Source organism: Babylonia areolata, chromosome 9 (genome assembly GCF_041734735.1).
Source record: "Babylonia areolata isolate BAREFJ2019XMU chromosome 9, ASM4173473v1, whole genome shotgun sequence".
Lineage (NCBI taxonomy): Eukaryota > Metazoa > Mollusca > Gastropoda > Neogastropoda > Buccinidae > Babylonia > Babylonia areolata.
The window spans coordinates 30466358-30483854 of NC_134884.1; the positions used below are offsets into that span (position 1 = coordinate 30466358).

The following is a 17497-nucleotide window of genomic DNA, read 5'->3' on the forward strand; positions in this document are numbered from 1 at the left end:
GGTTTGCACAGTAACAGACTGAAATATGTACAGTTGTAGTTTTTCTTTTCTCCAATAGCGCTTGGTAAGAAGGATTATTCTTGAGTTAGAAAAATGTCTAAAATGAAAATTTTCATCAGAAAAAAAAAAGTTTGATACAGATTGAGGAATAATCTAATTTTGGTTTGAAAGGGAATGAACATACTGTTCAGATTTCATTTACAGAGATGCTCAGTGTTGTAAGAGGCAGCATGCACGCTCATAATGTACACTGACAGCAATGGAGCATTAGCCTAGCGTTAAAGAGCCTGATTAAGAAGTGATAGTGCAGGGTTTGATTTCAGCAAGGAATGGGGATTTTATTCCACCCCTTCACCAGGCCTTGAATAATGGTCCAGTGCTAGATGTTTAGATGAGATGATAAACCAGTGTCCTGCATACAGCATGCAATTAGCGCACGCAAATAAGTCCTTAGTTGTCCCCAATTTCACAGGGAAGCTAACATACAGACACGAATTATTTCCAAAAAAGGGTGGCTCAGACCTGTGGCAACTTTCTTCTCAGAGAGAGAGAGAGAGAGAGAGAGAGAGAGCATCCCAAATTTCACGCAGAGAAGTCTGTTCTGACAATACGTCATACAGTGCAGAAGGAAGCGGCGTCCACATTTGTTCCCAGAAAATAATGTAAAATGAAACCCTGTTTTGTAGGGAAGCAGACAGGAATTTATTTTAAAAAAAAAGAAAAAGAAAAAAAGTATGGCACATCTGTGTGTCAGCACTCTTTCCAGAGAGAGGAGCCAAGGTGTAGTAACATGTGATACCAGCCAAAGGAAGCAGTGTTTAGAAAATAGGCTTTGGAAGCTTGTTCCTGTCATTACTTATTTCCCAGTTAGCATTCTCACCGTCAACACAGCACGTCTGTTGGATGTGGCATATTGCTCTTAGCCATTTGACTGAAACATTGGCATTTGAATTGAAAAAGGCTTGAAAGGTTGAATAAAAAAAACTCTATAACTGTTTTAAGAATTAAAAAAAAAAAGTGCTGTATTATAAAAATTGCTGTATGTATGAATATTTTAGACTCAGGAGATTTCTGGTATTTTGCAGACACATGTACGTATTCATGCACAGGCAGGCTGACACTCACACAAATGCATGTTTGCATTTTTGTATACACATTTGTGTGTGCACACATACACTCACACACGCTCATACACACATTTACCACACACACACACATACACACACACTTCTCACATAAACATCCTGCATCATCAGTGCACGGCAAATACTCACACAGGTTGGTTGAGTAGTGTTAACACATAGTGATTGCCCAGTGCAGACAGAGGAACGTGGGGAGGCCCCCCCATAACGACTGACACAGGAGGGCTGTGTATTGTTCTTGTTGTAGGATGAACCCCTCTGCGTGGACCCTAAAGTCAGCATCACGGCTGTTTCGTATCTTCTTTCTCTCTCTCCCTTCATCCAAGTTTTTCTTACCTACTGAACTCAGGCATCAGAATGGTCAAAGAGTCTTTTTTTTTTTTTTTTTCACAAAATATGTGATGGAAAATTTGGGGAATATGAGCGCAGTTTTTTTCCGAAAGAGAAGTATTATTTAGAGAAAATGAAAATATAATTTCACGACTGTTTCGTTTGTTGAAAAATTGGTAAATTGGTGTTTTTTTTTTTTTTTTTTTTTTTTTTTTCTTGGTAAAGAAATTGAAAGCTTCTGCCATCTGTGATGAAAAACAGCTTGGCTTCTTTTGTTTGCGAAAACCTTTTTTGAGCTTTGACCTCTGCAGTTTTTGCAGTGCTTTTGGACTTTGTGTGTGTTTATTTTCTCACAGCAGATGTTGTCAAAATTGTTTGTATCAGCACTGTTGCCACACAGTATCTGATGTGATATTGATACTGCTGAAATATGGAAGGCAGAATGGACACAGAATTCGTTTCTTTTCAGCTTGTAATGATTTCAGTTTGTGAAGTGAATAGAAATCCTCAAAAGCCATGTCCATTTTATGTTGAAAGTCAGTGACTGATTGAAATCTATGTGATTGGCAAGTACTGAAGAAAATTATGTTACTGAATGATCACTGTTATTATCAGTTAAGTTTCTGTCTCCACCTGTCAGATTCAACTTTCTTCACGCAGTGTAGGTAATAATATTGTGTTATGAATTAGAAAAAAAGATATTCATGAAATCAAGTGCTCCATAAAAATCAAGGTTGACATAATATTGCTCTGAAACTGTGTAAAAGAAGCACTACCCCGAACTGATGTGTTCATATGTTGTTACCAACGTCTAACAGACTCATGGGGGAAGGGGGGAACTGTAAAAATTTTGTGAGAGATTTTCTGTGGACACTTCTGGTGCCTGTGCCCATGATGATTTGACTTGCATGAACCAGATGAGTCTGTGTAACTTGATGATCAGCATTGGTAAGGTTTCAGCCAAAATGATTAAAAAAAAAAAGAAAGATTAAAAAAAAAAGAATTGATTTGAATCACGTTGGCAATATTTCAATTACGCTTTATAGTGACTTTCATGACAGATGTGCTTTTCATTATCAGTCAGTGAATAGATAAAAATCCTGTTTAATCATTACTTGTCATAAGATAGCAGAATAATCATCTTCTGTCAAAGAATACAATTTATTTTGTATGGTTCATGCTCTAGAAATGAAGTGAAGTGTCTTAATCTTGATGAAGATGCAGATACATGTCTCACACTTTAATTTCTGGAGAGGTTGGAGGTTTCTGTCATGGGCAAACTATAATTGTATTCTTCAGAACCAGAATGTGAGTTTTATTTGCTGCACTTGATCCCCTCCTGTGTATTCCTGCTGGTGGTAATATTCATCAGTAGTGACTGTGGTGTTGCTGTGTAACTTGAGGTGGACTGGGATGTCTGTGCATGTTGTGAAGACATGCTTCCTCCTTCCTCTGCTCTGGGACAAAGTTTGTCAGTTTTTGATGATGTGTTGATATGGGTATTTATAAAGCACCTATCTTCGATCAGAAACCAAGCTCAAAGTGCTTTACAAACACAGAATCATTTGTGTAACAGGCCACTACCTAAGTAGAGCTGACTGACAGCTGCCATTGGGCACTCATCATTTGTTTCCTGTGTCATTCAGTCAGGTTTCAGTCACGCACACACACACACACATGCACTCACACAGACATGTAACATTTTACATGTATAACAGTTTTGTTTCTTTACCCTGCCATGTAGGCATCCATACTCTGTTTTTTGGGGTGTGCAAGCTTGGTGCGTTATCGTTTCCATAACCCTCTGAACGTTGACATGGATTACAGGATCTTTATCATGCATAGTTGACCTTCTGCATGTGTATATATACTCTTTGGGGGTTCTGGCACTAGCAGGTCTTCACATATGTTGACCTGGGAGATTGGAAAAATCTCCACCCTTAATCCACCTAGTGCAATGGGATCAGACTCAGGAAGCTCAGGTGAGAAGTCAGCACTCTAACAATTTGACAACTGCACCTGTTAAGCAGTTTCATGTGTTGCAACTCACATTTAAAGATGTGCACGATTCTTGTGCGCCAGTACAAAGTTCCTTGGTTGTGTTGTTTATTTGATAACATAAGATAAGATTTTACCTTTCACCGGCTGGGCCTTTCAAAGTTTCATGTAAACAACAGTTTGATTTGAAAGCTGATTATTTCAGTATAGCTATTGTGTATGTGACCCACTTGATAAATAGTTACTCTTTCTTGGCCATGTCAATAGCCAGACTGAATTGGGTTTGTTGAAAGGGGTTTTGTAGGGGTTACTTCTGTAAGAAGAACACACTGTTGTCTCTCCTGTTAGTTATTTTCTCTCACTAATACTTTCTTGTTTGTCAGGTCCTTATGGTGTGAGTGTGTGTGTGTGTGTGTGTGTGTGTGTGTGCATTGTTTGCGAGCGTGTGCATGTGTATGTCGCACACTTTCTTCTCTTTCAAGCGTGAAGACTCACCCCCAGTTGCCTTAACCCCCTGACCTGAGTTTTCCCAGATCGTGACAGTTACTTGTGTTTGAGGATTAAAGATTTCATTCACATTTGTCAAACAGCACAGGCTCTGGCCCTGAACATGTGCCATCCTACTTTCTTTGTGTTTTTGCTTTCCCTCTTTCGTTTCTGGCTGGGTGTCAGCAGGGTGTAACGATTACCTTGTTCATAAACAGAAACATCGATCAATAAACTTCCTGTGTGTTTTAAATTTGGAGTTACTCTCCTTTATGTTTCTATGTGACGATTTCCGAGTAAACAACGGCAGATTAAAATGATAGCAACTCGTTACATGGCCTGAACGTTATCATCCAAAGCATGTATGACTGATCAATCTTTAGATCAACCATACAACACGAAAACGCTCAATACAGGGGATGCAGAAAGGAATGGGGGAAAGCGAGGTATTGGGGAAAAGTGAGAAAAGATGCGAAGGCTGGTTATTCGGGGAGTGAAAGTTGTTATATTATGTACATTGGCAAAGGTTGTGAGCAACTTGAGTTTTTGGTACTCCCGTACTGAGGACTTGGTTGGCTAGGGTGGCAGCAAGTCTCCATAAATGTGTATGGTTGTGAGGAGTCAAGTGAACAGACAAGAAAAGAGAAGACTAGACAAGACCAGACAGTCTTTGTAAATGATGGTGATAAGTAATTGATCTGCTAATATATATATATATATTTATATTTTTTTTTTATGTCTTGGCCTCGCCCAACAGAAAGTCTAAAGCAAAAGAAGCAATTGTAAACAAGAGGGAGATAGATCAGAACACAGTGAAAACATACACAACAATCAACCTCCCTATTTCCTGATTACCTCCACCTTCCACCGCCCTCCCACCAAGTACAGAGATGAAGAAAACACACATGAGAGAAATGCAAACACCACAGCCAGAACACAAAGTCCTTGGTCGTTGATCAGTGACGTTTCCACAAAGAACCTCACCTGCTTAAAGTTTAATATGGTTGTTCGTTTGTGTTTTTTTTTTAAAGTTGATGTAGAGATTGATTGCTGGATATAGAGACTGATTTGGCTTTTGTGTTGGGTTAGGTTGATTTTCATGTATGAAATACATGAACAGGTCAGATAATAATTTCTTTGGAAAATAAATGAAACTTGGCATTTCTGTTTGTAAAAAAAAAAAAAAAAAAAAAAAAAAGAGCGTAAATTCCAATTTCAAAATCAAATATGGTTTTAGTTTTTGAACAAAGGTAAGACAATGCAGTTTTGTACTGAGTATAATCAGTTTGCAGATCATGACGCTGTTTCTTGAGTGCTGCCATGAATATATCATAAGAAAATAAGGGTGATGGCATATTTTTACAGAGAGCATGTTTCAGTATATTGAACCTTAAATCTCACATGAGAATAAAGCTGTTAGCTTATGCATGGCACTTTTAAAAAAGAAAACAAAAAAGAAGCATACATACAGAGAACTTGATTATCTCCAAGAAGAGAAATTCATTGTGGAAAAATAACCAAATATGATGATTTGTGTGTATAAAATGCAAAAACGAGCAAACAAATAAACAAAAACAAACAAACAAACAAAATCCCAATTCAACCTGAAAAAAAGATATGCACTTTTGCTGAAAAGTTACCAATGCTGTCACACTTTGTTTGGGACTGTGGACATTGTTGACCCCACTGTTCCTGTGTTCTCCACCATTATTCTTAGGTTTTCTATCCCACGTTTTATTTAATCATTCATTTATTTATTTAATTATTTATTTATCTGTTATTATTATTTTCATTTATTTATTTATTTTTTGCATGCTGCCCTCTGCTTGACATTACCCATTATATATGTCACAAAGTTCCTCAGTATTTTTATTTTAAATGCTTTATCACATGTCCACAGTTTTTTCCATTTGCTTGATTTATTTTTGTCTCTTTCCTGAACTTTAAGTTTGCACAGAGATGATTGAGTTCTTTGATCTGATATTATTTATTTTTTTCAAGCATGTTAATGCAGTTGATGATTTCCGTTTTGAATTGACTGTGCATTGAAAGAGGAAAATGTTTGAGCAGTGAGATAACTGTTGTGTGTGTGGGGGTGGGAGGATGCGGGTGGAAATTAGGTGGTGTTTGTGTGTGTGTGGGTCTGCATCTGTGCTTATGGTGTGGAGTGTGTGTGTGTGTGTGTGTGTGTGGAAGAGTGGTGTTCGTGAGAGGTAATGATGGCACACTGTGCACATTCTGTTTGTTATTTATTGTCAGTTTGTTGGTTTAGCTTAATGTTGCTTTGCTTATTTCTTTTTCAAATTACACAAATCAGAGTGATTAGCAACTGTGGCTATCTGCTCACAAACAAATTAACCAAAACAGATTTCCTGATGCACATAAATGGATTTAAAACCCCCCACCAAATTTGGATTAGTTAATTGGCAAAGCTTTGAATGGGAATACATGTTTAAAAAATGTTTTTAAAATCCAATAAAGAATAAGGGATAAGTGTCTTAGAAAGCATTCATTTCTCTGAATTCTGATAGATGTTTCTGGACAGATCCAGTGGTTTCCTGGATTTGGATTTAAATTGGTAATTCTTGGTTTGAAAGTTTCGTGAGTGTGGACTGATGGTGGTGCTGGTTTAATTGTTGAGAAGAATGGAAATGAGCCATCCAAGATTTCTCAACCAAGCATGGATAGAACTTTGTTGAGTCTTATGTTGGGCCCTGAAATAGCTATTAGATATTATTTCCAGTTTTCAGTCACAGATCCACTTAAAAAGTGCAAGCTGGCACAAAGTAAGGGAGGCTATTAGTTTGACCTGATTCATTGATTGATATTGATACTCATATAGCATCTATTTTGGGTCAGAGACAAAGCTCTTCGCACCTTATGTCTTCTTCCTTGGTGGAGGAAAATGTTGGCTTTTCAAAGTCATTTGTTGGTAACTTACAGTTATTTTCAAAGTTATATCAGTGGAAAAAAGGAAATGATATTGAACAACCACCTAACGTTGTCAACACATTCTTGGTTAAAAAAAACAACAACTACTGATGGTTAGGAGATAAATTTTGATCATTGGCAGTGAATTGCCAGTGTCAGTATTGGCGATTATCAGTGCATTTTCTGTGGCTGATTCTATGGACTTAGTTACAGATGGATGAGATGTTTATCTTTGAAGGCTTATTCAGGTTCAGAAAAAAAGATAATGGCTGTTACATACAGTTGAATGAGATCATTGTACCGTCAGAGAAAATGAAAATTAAAGACGTATATGGTACATTTTATTGGTTTGTCATGGATTCTGTCAGTTAAATTAACACCTATGAACAGATTATTGCCTGAAAATGAAGAACATTGTCATAGATATATATATTTCATGATGTGAAGTGTATGGCTGCTTTGTGCTGTGGTTTGCCCATTGCAACGTTCCCTGCTCAAAGTGTTACAGTTATTTGCTGTTCTGCAGTGTATCTGTTTGTACGCAAATATTCTTGACACTATACATATATTTTAGTGGTTTCTATGTAAAGATTTTGATAATGTATTGGGTGATGGGTTGAAATAAGGCTTGCGATTATAGATGTATTGCTTGTATTTAGTGTAAGTCATGTACATTTTTAATAATTTATGTTTAGATACGTACTGGTTAATAGGTTAGTATGTGTTTATGAAAGTAGTCATGTACTTTAATGTACCTATAGTTCTGGCACATATGTACAGGTTCTTTGGCTAGTAATGTGTGTATGAAAGTAGTCATGTACTTGTAAAATTTACCTATGGTTCTGACACACAGCATATAGTGTTTAACCCTTTCATTGTTGATGCCTTGTGTGTCTGCTGTGTTGTGCATTGGATGGGTGTCGTGTTTTGTGCATCGAAAGTGTGGTGGTTGTTTTCCAGACATGCAACGTCATCACGGAGAACGAAATCAAAACCTTCTGTGAGTAGTCTGAGCTTTCTGTTGTGTTGTTTGTTTGTCCGTTTGCATTGGATAATTTGGTTATTTGTCTTTCGTTTAAAGTGGGGTGCCAGGTTTTCATTGACCATAGTATATTGTTATAGCTTATATGTATGTGCTTTAGGATATAAGCATATTTTTTTTTCTGATGCTATTATTAGATTTTGTTTTTTTATTAGGCTAACCTCATCCGCATTGTTTGTGTTGTCACCAACAATAATGAGTGAATCAAAACATCTTTTACTTACATGGTAAATTAAAAATCAGTGTATTTGTGTGAGCATGAGTGTGTGTGTGTGTGTGTGTGTGTGTGTGTGTGTGTGTGCATGAAGTTGACTTCTTGTCAGCAACTGCAGGTACCACAAGAACCCAACTTGGCATGGTGATATAGATGCTGATACTATCTTTTTAGCCATCCTCCTGCACACAATGAAAGCTATTAATGTTGAAAAGTGATACATCCCATGCGAATCTGAAGCATTACGATTGTGGTTCCTGCCTCTGCCGGACTACAAGAAGTGAAGAACCGAAAGAATGTCTTTTCCCAGTACCTTTTCACTTTCCACTTCTTTGCTTTTAGCTGTCTGAAATGACGGAGATGGAGGTGAAATCTGGTAAGGAGTATTCAGACAGACTCTGCACTCTGTATTCTCTCCATTGAATGTGTGGAGGCTTCATGGTAGAGTTAGGGCTTGGACTTCTGATCCGCTGTTTATTGGGGTGTGAGGGCCCCTGTTTCAGCATTGTGTTGTGTTTTTTCCTTGAGAAAGACAGATATTTTTCTCCAATTTTCCTCACTCCATCCAGGTGTGAATGCTTACCTGACTTCAATTGGGGAAGGTTAAAATGGTGGCAGGAGAGGACTGGGCCCTGTCTCCCTATGTTGAACCCAAGATAAGAGTGGATATGAGTTCAGTTTCTGCCAAAAGTGCAGAGGCGCAAATGAACTGCTATTTATGTATGTATATATAACAAAGACATAATGGGAGTTACTATGTGTCAGGTGAAATACTGAAGGGAGGCAATATCTTCCCTCCATTTCTATTATTTATTTATTTATTTTTTTTACTGTTTTCAGTTTGACTTGTTAAGATCTTCACTTTCAGTGAATACTTACTGATATTTTTGCATCTTAGTGTCTGAATGATGTATTGCAAAGTACCAACATATACAAGTTTGTCATCGTACACCTAAAAAAAAGTACTTTCACTTCATCTTACTATAATTGCAGCAAGTGGTAAGCCCACTCACTGCATAGAAAACCCCCCCCAAAGATGTCATGTCAATAAATGGAAGATGAAAATCATTTCTTTGATAATCGTGAAGTATATAAAGAAATTGGAGAAGATTTCATTACAAAATTCAATAAAAATACCTTTCAACTGCAAGTTGAAACCAAGTCATAGTCAACACCAGCTCATATAACTTTTTAGCAAAGTACTATGAGCTGCTGCCATCAGGACGACACTACAGAACTTCTAAATTGAAATCTAGAGCACTGAAGACTTTTATTCCATGTTCAATCCACCTTTTAAATTCTTGAGAACTAAGTGTGCATGCGTGCGTGCGTGTGTGTGTGTGAATTTAATGCTCTTGTTTAATCATGTCATGTTTAATGCTGTTTTCTTTTGTGTGTGTGTGTTGGGTAATTGTGTACTTTTGTTTTGCTGCACCTGATGCAGTCTCTGTCTGTGAAATAAGATAGTTATTCTTATCTGTCTCAACCCTGACTTCAGTGACTGACCGCTCAGGACTGAAAGAAGATGTTGGACGGAAATTAAACAGTCCTAGTGTTGTGCACCCTGACGCAGTGTCATGCGTCTCTGTTGTCAGGTCGCAATGCAGCATTTCTACGATTGGTTCGCTGTCGCAGCCTGGCCGAGGAGTATGGGAGTGACACCGCCAACAAAGAAGAGCTAAGTACGTCCACTGAAAGCATGTCACTGATGTGTGCTGTTGCTGTCACTAGTTGGCAGTTGTGTTTGTGTTGGTTAATCAAGAAGTGTGTGCACATAGTTTGTGAAGGAGCAGTTTGTTTTACTTGGAGTTCATGTCTCACTGACTATGCAAATATTTATATTAATAATGATAATCGAACCATATAATTATGTGACCTGGTTCAAGACAAAATTTGACAAAAAACAAGAATGCCAGAGAATCAACAGACAGACAGAAAATACAAAAAAACTTAGCCGTATGGAGAGCACAGGAACAGGAGTCATAATGGCTGCCGGAAAAAGAGGGCGCTAGCCAGCGGGACAAAGGGGAGGTTACCTACTTCCGGGAGGTTATCGGCCGTAGTTTCGTTTTCTCCGCATAGGCGGATAGTAGTTTGCACAGGACAGGAATGTCAGACCCCTGCCGGAGTCTGCACTAGTTGGGTCACGGTAAGTATGTTATTTAAACGTAATTTTAGATAGAAAATTTCCTATTAATAATGATAATAGATTGTATTTATATTATGCTTTTTCCTTGCATATTGAAGTGAATTGAGAATTTTTGGTGAAGTATAAGTAATCTGTGAACTTCATGGATGAAATCAGAGTGACATTTATTCAGAGCAGATAGATAATCATTATTTATTTTCCTGCATAAAATCAGAGGTAGAATCAATTATGTCTTTTGTTTTTCTGCTTAAAAATCAGAGAGCTAATAATAAATGATGTTGTCAGAGTTTTTTTCTGCTGAAACCAGAGGATGTAAATGATGTCATAATTTGTTTTTGGTTTTCCTATTTTAGATTCAACTTTGTGTAATGTAATTAACAATTTTGTTTTTCAGATTACTTTTACAAGATTGTTCTTACGAAAGTTTGGGGCAATTTTTTGTTTTTGTTTTGTTTAAACGAAACCTTCACAGTCCCAAGACCCACGCACTAAACAACATGACCATAAGGACACAAACCAATAGATTGTTAATTTGAACTGTACATTCCTACATGATCAGTTTATGTCAGCTTTCGTCATTGATACGAGGCATTCTGTGTGTTCACATGTGAGTTACATGCGTATGTATGTCACTATGTGTGGTTATCTGTGTGCCTGGGTTCACAGACATGCACTTGGAAAGTGAAGAAGGGGATGACGTATTGTTCTACATACTGCTGCGAGGGGTGGACCGTTTTTATGAAGAATACAACCGCTACCCAGGCTTGCACAACGATGATGTGGAGCCTGACACTCCCAAACTGAAGGTATGTTATCCAGCTTGTAGACCTGAAAGCGAACTATTCTTTTTACTTAATGATACTAATGTAACTAGAAAGCATGTCATTTTTTGGAGACAATGGAGTTGTGCTGTGTGTGATGTTTTTAGAACAGTTTTGGTTGTGGCTTTGCCAGAAAATCACCCAGAGCACAAGTCCATTTGTAGTACCATCTTTTTCATGCAATAATCCAGAAGCAGAAGTATGTTTTTCTATTGTTCCACGTTTCATAATGAAGTGAGTTGAGGAAAGACAAAAAACTGTCACTGAGTGAACACAAACATTGTCCCTGTGGCAGTCGCAAGTTGAAAGAGTCTTCCATGTGCCTCATTTGAACTAACATCCAGATGAACGCTAACCTCAGTTGATGTTTTGTACTTGAAGGTCCACTGTCCATCTCTCAAAGTCTCATTCAGAAAGATAAGTTATCTGTCTTCAATCTATTTCTCTTGTGCTGAAGATACATAAGTTCACTCCACTGTTTTGACGTCAGCTTCCCTGAGCTGACACTGTTTTGATGTCAGCTTCCCTGAACTGACACTGTTTTGACGTCAGCTTCCCTGAGCTGACACTGTTTTGACGTCAGCTTCCCTGAGCTGACACTGTTTTGACATCAGCTTCCCTGAACTGACACTGTTTTGATGTCAGCTTCCCTGAGCTGACACTGTTTTGACGTCAGCTTCCCTGAACTGACACTGTTTTGACGTCAGCTTCCCTGAGCTGACACTGTTTTGACATCAGCTTCCCTGAACTGACACTGTTTTGACGTCAGCTTCCCTGAGCTGACACTGTTTTGACATCAGCTTGCCTGAGCTGACACTGTTTTGATGTCAGCTTCCCTGAGCTGACACTGTTTTGACGTCAGCTTCCCTGAGCTGACACTGTTTTGATGTCAGGGAAGACACTGTTTTGATGTCAGCTTCCCTGAGCTGACACTGTTTTGATTTTAGCTTCCCTGAGCTGACTGTTTTGATGTCAGCTTCCCTGAGCTGACACTGTTTTGACGTCAGCTTCCCTGAGCTGACACTGTTTTGATGTCAGGGTTCATTCAGTCATGGAAGTCCGGAAAAGTCTTGGAAAAATTAGAGAACCATTTCCAGGGCTGGAAAGTCTTGGAAAAAACATGTTTTGGACTTCAGGGTCTGGAAAAGTCATGGAATTTTAATACATCCCTTGACCAGTATCATTCAACAACAACCTTAATGCGTTTAAAATACAGCTAAAAATAAAACACAGAAAGTGGTGATTTTTTTCTCTCTCTCTTTTTTGTTGTTGTTGTTGTTGTCCCGTCACCAGCACCGTTTCAGTGGCATTACTCCCATGTTGCTCATTCTGAATCCCTGTTACTCAGCCACAGATGGGTTTGTTGCAGTCCCAGCACAGGTGGTCCACAGGGAACTGTTGATGTTAGGTCTCCAGGAGGCCACACACAAGAGGAGACTATGCACTACTGCTGAGTGACTTTGGTGTTCAGTAGAGCCAATTTGGATTTAATTTACGTATGACACTGACTTCTAAGCCCCCAACTGATGACAGGAATCGCTTAGTCACAGAGCCAGGCTAAATGAGTGCCAGCCCCATTAATTTTTTTCATTGATGATGCAGGAGAATAATGATGATGACAGTGTTGCTATGGAGGTCTGTCATTCACCAAGCCCGAGAGCTACAGACACTTGCAGTGTTGGTCAGAAAATTTGAGTAACACACCCAGACGCATCTGTGAAGTGGATGATACTTGACTGGGTGGTCCCAGTCTTCCCATTCAAACCCATAGCATGCTTATCGCTGGGTAGGAGCCAGCTGTTGGTTGAAAAAAAACCTACCTCTGTTGGGAATCAAACCTGTGTCCTCCCAGCTGTCAGTCTGCGACACAAACCACTTCACCAGGGCAGCTGGTAAAAAGTGATGAAAATTGAACATTTATAACTGGGATATCTGTCAGTCTCTTTTAGCAGCAGTGTTGTAGATGAAGTTTTGATTGTTTGGTTTTGTGTTTGGTATGGAAAATTTTTATGTCTGGTCTGGAGATGGGATGGAAAAAGTATGGAATTTTGTTTGGTCATATCTCAGGGAACCTTATGATGTTCGTTCCAGAGCCATCGATCATCAAAATAGTCAACTGTTACATTCTGTGATTGACTGCTTTCTTTTTTGTTTCATGTTCAGCCTGGGTCTTGTTATGCGCATACCTGTTCCATGGAATTTGTTGAAAATTTCTTCTTTCTTTTTTTCAGACGTGTTTGAGCAAACTGCTGCATGACTGGGGTCTGTCTGGCAATGTGAAGGATGACTATGTACATGAGATGTAAGTGGTGGTGGTGGCGTTGTGTATGGTTCTGTGGACTATGTGCAAAAGATTTAAGTTGTATAGCTGTGAATTTTATGCAGAAGACATGTAACAGTATGCCTCCTTTGAACATGTCCATTTTTTAAAAGATATTTGCGAAATTAATGGTTTTAGGAAACATCAGAAAATTGCCGAGAATGCTTCTGCACATGTGGGCTGCAGCTTTCATGTTCACTCATGTGTATGAATGGGTTTTTACATATGGCTGTTTTTGCCTTGCTATGCAGACAGCCATAGTCCATTCTTCTGACCGTTGACTTAGATTATAGGATATATCTAATGTGTATATTTGATCTTCTGCGTGTGTATGCATATGACAGAGGTTCAGGCGCTAGCAGGACTGCACATTTGTGGTAGATTGGAAAAATCTCTCTCCTTAACCCTTCAGGCACCACAGCTGGGATTGAAACTCAGAACCCTTAGATTGAAAGTCCAATGTTTTAACCAGTTGGCTGTTGCGCCTGTCACTTGAAAAGTTGAGATTAAGGTTCTGATGATTTGTTAGGATTTTTGCTTATTATTTGATAATGTACGCAGTGTTAAATTTGTATGACAGCTAAAATAAATGCTATGTGTCTGTGTGTCAGGTGTCGTTACGGGGCATCAGAGATCCACTCCATCGCGTCCTACATGGGGGGTGTGGGTGCACAGGAGGTGATCAAGGTGCTGACAGCGCAGTTCGTGCCCATCAACAACACTTACATCTACAATGGCTCCACCCAAACCTCCACCACCGTCGCCTTGTGATCACCCCATACACCCCCTCCCTCATCTACCCACCTCTTTGTGTTAATCTGGCTGAGTGTGTTATATTTATTTTACTTATGTGAAAAATAGACACAGTTCGTGTATGTCAGACTTATTTGTGTGAACAGATACAGACACAGTTCGTGTGTGCTGGACTTATTTGTGTGAACAGATACATCAGTTGGAGTTACCTTGGAGTGTGCATGCATGTGAGTGGGTGTTTGTGTACAAGTGTGTGTGATGTGTATATTTGTGGGTTGAGCTGTTATGATTATGCCATGTAAAGAACATGTTTTTTTAAATCCAGTTGACCATTTAGCAAACTTTGTATTAAGATAATAGGGAGGGAAGAAAAGATTGTCAGGATAGCAGAATGTACTTCTACATGCTTTTTCTTCTTGCAAAATAGAGATTGCTTCCTGTATCTTTTATAGCAGCAACCTTGAATGAAATGAAGCATGTGTGAAATTTGTTACATGTAGTATGAAGAAAGGATTCAGTTGATTTATTGGGCTGTTGCTGAAGAGAATTGAAATTGATGTATAATTAAGAGGGGATGAGTGATACCACTGAAAATAATTTGATGTTAGACTGGGAACGATGACGGTGAGACTGACACTCTACAGTCATATTTCCTTGTCTGCCCATCTGTGTATGAAAAACAGAGATGTGAGTGGGTGTGTATATATTTGTGTGTGTTGCATCTATTTGTGGGTTGAGCTGTTATAATTATGCCATGTGAAGAACATGTTTCTCAAAACATTTTGTATTCAATGAGCTTGTCAAGCAACACTGCAGTGTTATTTTGTTCATCAATTGTCATAGAGAGGAACAGTGGGGAACTAATTTGCAAAATATTTAAGAGTAATGCTGCATATATGATTTGAGGGAAACCATGGGGTGGGGTGGGGTCGGTAAGGAGAGAAATCTTGAGGTGCCACATGAACGGTTTTTACCATTCAAAGCCATTATCATCAGGTTGCTCCGCTTTACCAGAAATAGAGATACACACTTAAACATACACATCAAGTAAACTGCACTCGCAAGCAGAGAAGTTTTGCGATGTACAGAATTGTTATTTAAGCCTATCACTACACTGTTGACTGTGTATTTGACAGTGTTTTTTCAGTATTTGACAAGCAGTGTACGTGCCTTTGTTTTCATGTTATTGCTGATAGCAGGGAGAATTTTATTCCTGGTAGTAGAGAGAATGTTAGTGCTTTTCTGCTGCAGTGCTAGTACTGCTATGTGCTCATGCATCTTGGTCCTTAGATTGCCTTTGTTTATTATCCCTTATGTATTGTTTAATGCAAATTACTGTAATCAGATAAACATTGTTCCAGACATGTTTAGATTTTATTTTGAGGATTAAATATATTAAAAACATTAGAACATGTAAATCATGACCTTTGTGAAGGCTATCCAGGGCACAAGAACAGCTGAGGTGTATTACTTGTTTTGACAAATCTTTGACAGCAGTGATGTCTAACTTACTTTGAATTTTTTAATTATCTTTTTTTTAATTTTTTTTTTTTTAAAGAGTACCTTTTATGTTGACTGCAGTGGACCAATTGTCACTTGTGTTGGTGGATGTATTTTTCATCTAGGTGAACCGTTTCAAGCTGTAAATAACTGATACCCCCCCACCCCCACCTTCCAAGTGGAATGAGTATGGAATAAAGTGGCTGTGAACATGAGTGACAGAACTAGAAATATTTGGAAATGACTGAAGGTATGTTAGGAGTTAAACAGATCCATCCTCTGACACATACAGGATTGGGATTGATTCATCATTCTCAAGGCCTGACTAAGTGTGTTGAGCTACGCTGCTGGTCAAGCATCTGCTTGGCAGATGTGGTGTAGCGTATATGGATTTGTCCGAATGCAGTGATGCCTCCTTGAGCTACTGAAACTGACACTGACGAGAACAGTGTGAGTGTGCATGCATGTGTGTGTATTTGTGTGCGCATGCACCAAGGTGATGTGTTTGGATGTTTCATAAATCAGTCTTTTGAACTGTTATGGATTGTTATGAACATATGGTCAGCAAACTTGACATTTTGCAAATTCTGTTTTTGATGCACGAAGACAGCATGATGCTTGCAATATAGCACTTGACAGTTCCAGCACTGCCTGGTGGACAGGTATTGGGAAGGGGAGGTTTCAGCTATTAAGAATATAAGTCCTTGTCTGTAAACTGTGTTGGTCATTCAATTCTAGGATGGGAAAAAATGAAACATGGGGAAGGTGTTGCTCTTGTGTGTGTGTGTGTGTGTGTGTGTGCGAGCGTGTGTTAATGGACCAGTTTTAACGCAGCTTAGACATTTTGATGTTCAGTTTGAGACTGACTGTGGCCATGACCTTGGCCACAAGATGGACACATGATCAGCATTTCGCTTTTCTCCTTTCACACACACACAGCCCAAGCAACATTCAGCCACCTTCAGTGAAGGGACAGATGACTCACACAGTACTGTCAGTCAGAATGAAGCCTCCCAAGTAAACCCTTCTTTTTAAGCCACAGTGGTGATTGTACACCAGCATGACTTGTATTTTGGCATCCTGTGTCAAATTAGTGTGTTCTACACCCAACAGCAGACTTGAATTCACACCAATTTTTGCCCCTTGCTGTTGTGAGTATCTGGCTTTGTTTGAGAGCAGCTTGGACTGATGGATATGAATTTCAAAACAAATATAAGCTTCTAACAAAAAAACAGCTCCTCTCAACCTGGAAGGTCATCACAACCAGAAGCCCAGACCCAGATGATGACTCAAAACTACAAGATATGAAAAACCTCAACAACAATGTACCTAAGTTTCAAATCAAATGCAACCATGAAACTGAGCTTTAAGTACACAATGTCAAACAATGCCACCCTGAAAACAATTCTTGAAGATTCCTCTGGCTTCATGCTACACTGCAAAATGTGTTAGCTGTTTAATCAATTTGTTGGTTGTATTTTTCTGCAGTTCATGTAAAAGGCACAGAAGAATGTACCATGCAGTGAGAGCGATGCAGATGATCAATGGTGAAAGACATTGGAGACCTCCTGTTGTATGTGGCTCTCTATTTTACACTGCAAAGTGTGTCACTGTCAGTGGGTTAATCAACTTCTTCAAGAAAGTTTACACAAATCATATAAAACTGATTACATTCTTGACCAAGAAATTAAAAACAACCCCCCCACCCCCCAAAAAAAAGCAGGGATCATGAGTGATAACTTTGCTTCATTTACAATTGAAAAAGGCATAGAAAAAAAGTACCTCTGCAGTGTGAGCAACATGAAAGGTCA

General features: G+C 38.8%; 1 protein-coding gene across 2 annotated transcripts in view; it reads left to right on the forward strand.

Moving 5' to 3' along the window:
- LOC143285390 (NEDD8-activating enzyme E1 regulatory subunit-like) overlaps positions 1 to 16457 on the forward strand; it is a 33530-nt gene extending 17073 nt beyond the window's left edge. The window contains exons 14-19 of one of the 2 annotated variants that reach the window (XM_076592634.1): positions 1390 to 1416; positions 7848 to 7887; positions 9739 to 9825; positions 10959 to 11098; positions 13345 to 13415; positions 14045 to 16457. In XM_076592634.1, the coding sequence (XP_076448749.1) occupies positions 1390 to 1416; positions 7848 to 7887; positions 9739 to 9825; positions 10959 to 11098; positions 13345 to 13415; positions 14045 to 14204 (525 nt within the window). In that variant the 3' untranslated portion in view covers positions 14205 to 16457. The remainder of the gene's footprint in view (positions 1 to 1389; positions 1417 to 7847; positions 7888 to 9738; positions 9826 to 10958; positions 11099 to 13344; positions 13416 to 14044) is intronic. The other variant, XM_076592635.1, reaches the window with a different exon arrangement.
- Positions 16458 to 17497: the final 1040 nt, after the last annotated feature.